Raw genomic sequence first — 6,950 nt, 5'->3', positions numbered from 1 at the left:
TTCCTTCTAAAATCAGGGCTGCCCCATCGGGCTCCGCTTTCTTCCTCACCCCACGGTGGATGGAAACTGCTTGCCGAGAAGCAGCCCGGGGAAAGGGCATCAGCGAGCGATCCGCTTCGTGCCCGAGCGTCGAGCTTCACCGAGGCATTTTGTTTCTTGTCTTCCACGGGCGGACGAGATCAAGGCAAAACCAGGGACAAATATTATCCCGGCGAGAAGGGGTGGTTAGAGCTGGGAGTGGTGGTGGTATCTCAGTACCGGCTGTGGCTTTCCCAGCCGGAGGTGGGCACAGCAGGAGCCGCTTCTCCCATTTCTCGGCTCCAGTCAAGGGTAGGGATTTGAGCCCCAGGTGACCTCTGAGTTTCCCGTGCCCGTCACCCACTGCCACCCGCTACCAACTTGCTCCAAGAGCCGCATCCCAGCAGGGCTCCTCTTGCTCCTTTTCCGGGAGTTTAGCGGCTGCGGTCAATTGTTGGCGATTTAGTCGAGTTGCCCCAAAGCGGCGCAGCCCGCTGGGAGCGGGAGATTCGGCTGCTCCAGCCCAGCCGCTTCCCCGAGCCCTGCGGGTGCTTCGTCAGGCAACGAAATCTTGGCCGTTCGGCGGGTCTGGATTAAAATTCAGCAGTGAGGAGGAAGGAGGTTTTTACAGCGCTCCCTGCGAGCGAGCAGAGGGCGAGAGGCTGCGGATTTGTAGCTGCAAATCGTTCACGCAGGCTCTGCCCGCTCTGCAAAATCACACGGGCATCTACACCTTCCCAAGTGTTGTTCCTTTATCCTTTGGGGCAAAAGGCTCCGATTTTTTTTGCGCTAAGAGAAAGCGCCAAATAGATTTGGCACCCGCCCGAACCATAAACCTGCTTTTCCCGGTGGGAGATGCTGAAGGGAACGCGTGTTGCGAGAAACCGATTGCGGAGCTCCTGGAAACTGAAATCGCCAACCGAGCCCGCCGCTTCCCGCAGAGACGTCCCCGAGAAGGTGAAATGTGTCACCCCCACGATAACGACCCCGCCCGGGGAGCGGAGAGGGGGGAAGGAGACTGTTGGGACGAATTGTTTGAGCAGCGGATGGACAGAGGGGGTTGCGGGGGATGGTGTCACCCGCCCCGTCGCAGCGGCTGGTGGTCACCCTCCCTCCCCGTCCGGTGTTGGCGCTGGGACCCGCTCTGCCTCCCGTTTTCCCTTTCTCCCTCCCCGCCACGGATCGTCCCCTCGGTGTCCGAGCCTCTCGGCAAAAGGTCTTTTGGGAGGACGGTCCACGGCGGGGTGATGCGGGGCTGGATGGAGCCCCTCCGGCTGCGGGAAGGGGGGGGCCGGGGAGAGGGGGGACACACGGTAGAGTCACAGGTGACTTGTTCCAATTAGTAGCTGTCTAATTAAATTAGTGTCAGGAGGGCCAGCCAATCGGCCGGCGGGGGTGGAGGGCGGCGAGGAGAAAGCCCCTCCCCGGCGGCCCGAGGAGCCGGGCGCGCCGATATAAAACCTCCTCGGCGGAGCCCGGCGACAGCGCTGCGCGATCGTGGGCCGGGCTCTGCGCAGGATGCAGCTGGGCGAACCGCTGCTGGCGGCGGCGGGGACCCTGCCGGGAGCTCCCTTCTACTCCTTGGAGGGCGGAGGGCGCGGTGGGAGCGGAGCGGCGGCGGGCGCTGCGTCCCGGGGTCCCCCCCGTCCCTCCTCGCCGCCGCGCCTCGACTTGGACAAGACGCCCAAGAAGTTCAGCGCGCCCCCCGCCATGCTGGGCGAGGCGGAGGGGGGAGAGCAGCCTCCTTTCGCCCCCCCGAAGCCGGACGGCCGCAAAGCCACCCCGTGCGGGGAGGAGGAGCTGCCGCCGGCCGCCGCCGCCCGCTACTCCATGGACAGCCTCAGCCCCGAGCGCTACTATCTGCAGTCCCCGGGGCCGCCCGGCGCCGAGCTGGGGGGACCCTGCTCTCTCTTCCCTTACCCTCCGGCGGCGCAGCACGGCGCCGTTTACCAGCCGCCCGGGGGCCCGCGATACCCCTACGGCTCGGTGCTGTCGCCGGGCGGCTTCGCGGGCGCAGTGTGTCCCCCCGGGGGCCGCGCGCAGTTCGGAGGAGGCGGCGGGTACCAGTACGGGCAGGCGGCGGCGGGGGGGCCGCTCTACGGGCCGTACCCGGCGGCATCGGGGTCCTGCGGAGGGCTCGGGGCGCTGGGGGTGCCGGCCGCCGGCCCGGGGATGCGGGCGCAGGTCTTCCTCTGCAACCGGCCCCTCTGGCTCAAGTTCCACCGGCACCAGACGGAGATGATCATCACCAAGCAGGGCCGGTAAGTGGGCTGAAACGGAGGGAGGTTGGGATGTTTCCAGGGGATGCTCAGCGGGTGCGCCCCTCTCCTACCCCGGGGTTGCCTCCAGCCCGAGGATGCTCTCCCTAAAAAACGGCTCTCTCCGTTTCCCCACGCTGGGCGACGGGGAGGTGATACAGAAGATGCTGGCAAATAAACTAGGACTCGTTTGGAGAGTTTTAGAAAGCTTAAATCAAAAAATATTCCGCTTTCTGTAACTATGCCTCGTGTTTGTCTCGTCTCCCCGGTGCCGCAGCATCCCGCGGCTCCTTCCAGCTGCCGCCGGGGCCCGCCTCGCATGCAGTGTGCTCTTTCTCCCTTTTCCAGGAGGATGTTCCCGTTCCTGAGCTTTAACATCACCGGCCTCAACCCCACGGCCCACTACAACGTCTTCGTGGAGGTGGTGTTGGCGGATCCCAACCACTGGCGCTTCCAGGGGGGCAAGTGGGTGACCTGCGGCAAAGCCGACAACAACATGCAAGGTAGGTGCGGGTTCTCCGAGGTCTCCCTGCTTCCTAAAGGGAGGGATTCCAGCTTCATTCCCTCTGCAGGGGCTTCCCCGCCCCGGCCATCCCACTGCGGGCAGAGCCACGCTTTTAAAGGCGTTTTGCAGCTTTTTCCCTCCCTGCGCTTGGAGGTGGATGGAGGTGTGCGGGAGAGGGGACACCGAGGGACTCGAGGTGCTGCTTGGGCGCTGCCCGCTGCCCTGATCCTCTGCTCCAAGCTGGTGGCTGTGGAACAAAGGCTCTGTGCTCGGCTGCTGCCTCACCTCCTTCTCTCCTTCCCCAGGCAACAAAGTGTACGTGCACCCCGAGTCGCCCAACACCGGGGCTCACTGGATGAGGCAGGAGATTTCTTTCGGGAAACTGAAACTAACGAACAACAAAGGTGCCAATAACAACAACGCACAGGTAAGGAAGGCTATTGCCGGGAAGCCCTGGGGATTTGCGGGGCTTTAGAGCATTTAATAGAATCACTATTCTTGTGACTTGTTCCCTTCTGGAACTGTGTCGTAGCTCTTGTTTTCTTCGGTTCTCCTAATGAAGACAACTAGAAATGTCAAAGCTCAGATGTGTGAATATCTTTTTTTTAGCCAATATCTGTTTCCAGATGTTCTCAGAAAGTTGATAGCTCCTGATTTTGATGCATTTACACAATTTTAGCATATCAGTAACCCAGTGAAACAGAGCTACAAGCTGAGTCATCTCCTGTTAACAGTTAAAATTGCTCCCTTCCCAAGTCAAAAGACTACAAATTACAGAAGAATATATCGGGCTATAATGTGCCTTATAGCATTAGATTCCGTTTTTCTAACGTTCTTGTCTCTTTCACGGTTGGTTTTTAGATGATAGTACTGCAGTCTCTACACAAGTATCAGCCCCGGCTTCACATCGTGGAAGTGACTGAAGATGGTGTTGAAGATCTGAATGATTCCTCAAAAACTCAAACATTTATTTTCCCCGAAACGCAGTTCATAGCAGTCACAGCGTATCAGAACACTGATGTAAGCATGAATGTGTAAAATGACAGTTAAGAATAAAACTATCTTGTGGGTCAGCATCTCATCTTACTATATTCTGCTTTCATTTTAGATTACGCAGCTCAAAATTGACCATAATCCTTTTGCAAAAGGCTTCAGAGACAACTATGACTCGTAAGTACACTTCTTTCTTCTCTTGCAGCCTTGTTTCATCTAGGAGGCACAACTCTAGCCTGAATTGTGTGTGGAAGAGTTTTGGGGGTTTTTTGGGTTTTTTTTAGATGCTACTTTAGACATTCTGAAGTAGTAATACTTCTACCGGCAGCTTTGCTAGCTGATGTCCTCCTTTCAAAGCCATTACATGTCTGTCTAGAAACATTGTCTGCTTGAATAGCTACTATATCGTCTTTATGACCTGTCTTCTAGCAGGCTTCTGAATTTGGGTAGAAAACTTGTACTGGTAGAGCCTTGCTGTCCTGCAGATTGGCAGCAGTGTATCAGGTATTTCCACACAGCAGGCGGCTTCTTCGAACAGTCAGCAGATGACTAATGCTCACTTTCTAGCATCAAATAGCTTTTGAAAAACTGGAGCGTGTTGTACAAGTGTGGTTTCTAGAAGGAAGGTGCTGTACCCCATATAAATGGGTTGGCTGGTGGAGATCAGCGCATACTTGTAGCGCTAACACTAAACTTTTTATAGTGGTCCAGGAAAAGAAACAGCTACTAAATGGGATAAAAATGAACAGCTGTCCAGTTAAACCTAGCTGTGATTCTAACTAAGAAATAACTCTGCTTTTTTCCCCGTTTGTGTTTTTGTGTTGTCTTACTGTCACGCTGGAATTGTAGAGAACAATGCTCAGTATTTTTCTTTTATGTTGTAGCATGTACACAGCTTCAGAAAATGACAGATTAACTCCATCTCCTACGGATTCTCCTAGATCCCACCAGATCGTCCCTGGTGCCCGATACAGTGTGCAACCATTCTTCCAAGAACAGTTTGTCAACAACCTGCCCCCAGCCAGGTTTTATAACGGTGAGAGAACTGTCCCTCAGACAAACGGCTTGCTCTCCCCGCAGCAGAACGAAGAGGTGGCCAGCCCTCCTCAGCGATGGTTTGTTACGCCTGTACAGCAGCCTAGTGCCAACAAGTTGGACATGAACTCCTACGAGACGGAGTATTCTCCAAGCACCTTGCTCCCTTACGGCATTAAATCCCTCCCGCTTCAGACATCCCATGCGCTGGGGTACTACCCCGAACCAACGTTTCCATCCATGGCAGGCTGGGGGAGCCGGGGCTCGTACCAGAGAAAAATGACAACAGGATTACCTTGGACCTCCAGAACAAGTCCTCCAGGTTTCTCCGAAGATCAGCTTCCCAAGGAGAAGGTGAAGGAAGAAATTGGCTCATCCTGGATAGAGACTCCACCCTCCATAAAGTCTCTAGATTCAAATGATTCTGGGGTCTACACGGGTGCTTGTAAGAGAAGACGGCTCTCCCCTAGCACTTCCAGCAACGAGAATTCCCCGACCATGAAATGTGAGGACATAAATGCTGAGGACTATAGCAAAGACACTTCAAAAGGCATGGGCTACTACGCCTTCTATACTAGTTCTTAAAGCATCCTTTGATTCTAATTGGCTAACTTTTTTTTCAGGGTGGCCTTGGTTTTTTTTGCATTACAATTGCCAAAAAGACTCTTGCCTTCCACCTTGAATTGTTGTGTGCAATTGTAAAGAAGGTGCCAAAGCTTTGACTGTTGCAGGTAATGAAGTAGGGAAAGATCAAACTATGTTAGAATTCTTCCCTTCTTCTAGAAGGAACCACATGTGGAAGCTGTAAGCAGAAGCCTAGATTTTTACAATGTGGCTTATTTATTGGAGACACTAAAGTGTTCAGTTTGGCTTGGCTCAGAGGCCTGATCAAATCTATGCACTCCTGAGCAAGGAAATAGGGGGTAGGATCCCACATTTATCTTTCTTCCCTGCCTGCCTCCCTGATAAAAGGGGGCTGGGCTGCAGGGAGCTGCACAAATGCTATGTTCTGCTTTAGACTGAGCTGGCTTCTTGAACCCTTGTCTGCAGCACAATTGACTGAGTTTGGATATTGCTCAGCTAAGGCTTTCTTTGGGCAGAAGGCTGCCAAAATGAGGCCTGCTTGCTGGGCAGGATGTTGGCTTGAAGGTCTCGTTGCTAACAATGGGGTTACAATGACCAAATCTGACTCCTAGTTTAGAACTTGCATTAAAAAAAAAAATCCATCCCGAAAGCCTAACCTTTATTGAGGTGGCCAAAAACAAAAGTGTACAGTTGTGTTTTGTCTAGGTACACTGTAGAATATTGTGGAATACTGTATAAATAGCTGACCTATAGCTGTTCAGTCAGAAGGACCTCCGGTGGTGCTTTGAAGTTCAAAAGGCTTTTTCTTTTTTTTGGTTAATCAGACTTAGCATATGGAGCATTGCAAATAACATTAAGAGATTTCTATTTACATGTATGTAAAGTGACTTTTTCAGCTGCCCTGTACAAAACTGGAAGTGATGTAACTTACCCACTCCCCTTCCCTATAGTTTCAGCCATTTTAAACTGATCAGCCCTAGAGGGCTGGCACAAAACTTCTCCCAACAAAAAAAATTGGTTCTGTTTTCTTTTTCTATGTATATAGTAGTAATTTTTAATAAATGTGGTGGTGTCAGGGATAAGCGTGGGGGTGGCTCCTCTGCCTCTTCTTTGCTTCTACGGGGTGTCCCAGGTGAGGGGAGGAGGAAGGAGCACAATCCTCCGGGGGCTGATATTTTTTTTTATATATATATATATCTATCAATCTTTCCGCAAAGCTTCTTTTTGCTCTTATTTTTTCTTTGCACCGTGGTCATTTGGTCTCTGCTCGTGTGTGGTGGGTTTTTTATCTATATCTACACACATATATTATATATATTTTGTGGTTTGCCACTGTTCTTCTGTGCGTTCTCTATACTCTGAACCACACACCTCCCCCAACTCTTAGTCCAAAAAATCCGACGGAGCCTCTTTTCTCCTGCCTCCCCTCGCTGCAGGAGGAGAGGTGGGAGCTCAGCCCCCATCCCGGGGAGCTCAGCTCTCTTTAGCTGCCCCCTACCCGCCCCCCTCGTTTTCCTGGAACACGGTAAGAAATTCCCTCCCAGATAAGGCAGAAA

At 53.1% G+C, this 6,950-nt stretch overlaps 1 protein-coding gene across 2 annotated transcripts; it reads left to right on the top strand.

Moving 5' to 3' along the window:
- Positions 1-1,536: 1,536 nt before the first annotated feature.
- Positions 1,537-6,402, top strand: EOMES (eomesodermin). Of its 2 annotated transcripts, none has more exons than XM_054059226.1 (6): positions 1,537-2,279; positions 2,625-2,779; positions 3,087-3,208; positions 3,643-3,801; positions 3,890-3,951; positions 4,716-6,402. In XM_054059226.1, the coding sequence occupies exons 1-6, from the start codon at positions 1,537-1,539 to the stop codon at positions 5,392-5,394; spliced, it is 1,920 nt and encodes a 639-aa protein (XP_053915201.1). In that variant the 3' UTR covers positions 5,395-6,402. The 2 variants fall into 2 exon arrangements, with proteins under 2 accessions (XP_053915201.1, XP_009568683.2); XM_009570388.2 differs by having other exon boundaries at positions 4,659-6,402.
- Positions 6,403-6,950: the final 548 nt, after the last annotated feature.

Source organism: Cuculus canorus, chromosome 2, assembly GCF_017976375.1.
Source record: "Cuculus canorus isolate bCucCan1 chromosome 2, bCucCan1.pri, whole genome shotgun sequence".
Classification (NCBI taxonomy): Eukaryota; Metazoa; Chordata; class Aves; order Cuculiformes; family Cuculidae; genus Cuculus; species Cuculus canorus.
Note: the sequence above shows the minus strand (reverse complement) of the source record. Positions and strands in the feature narration are given on the sequence as shown.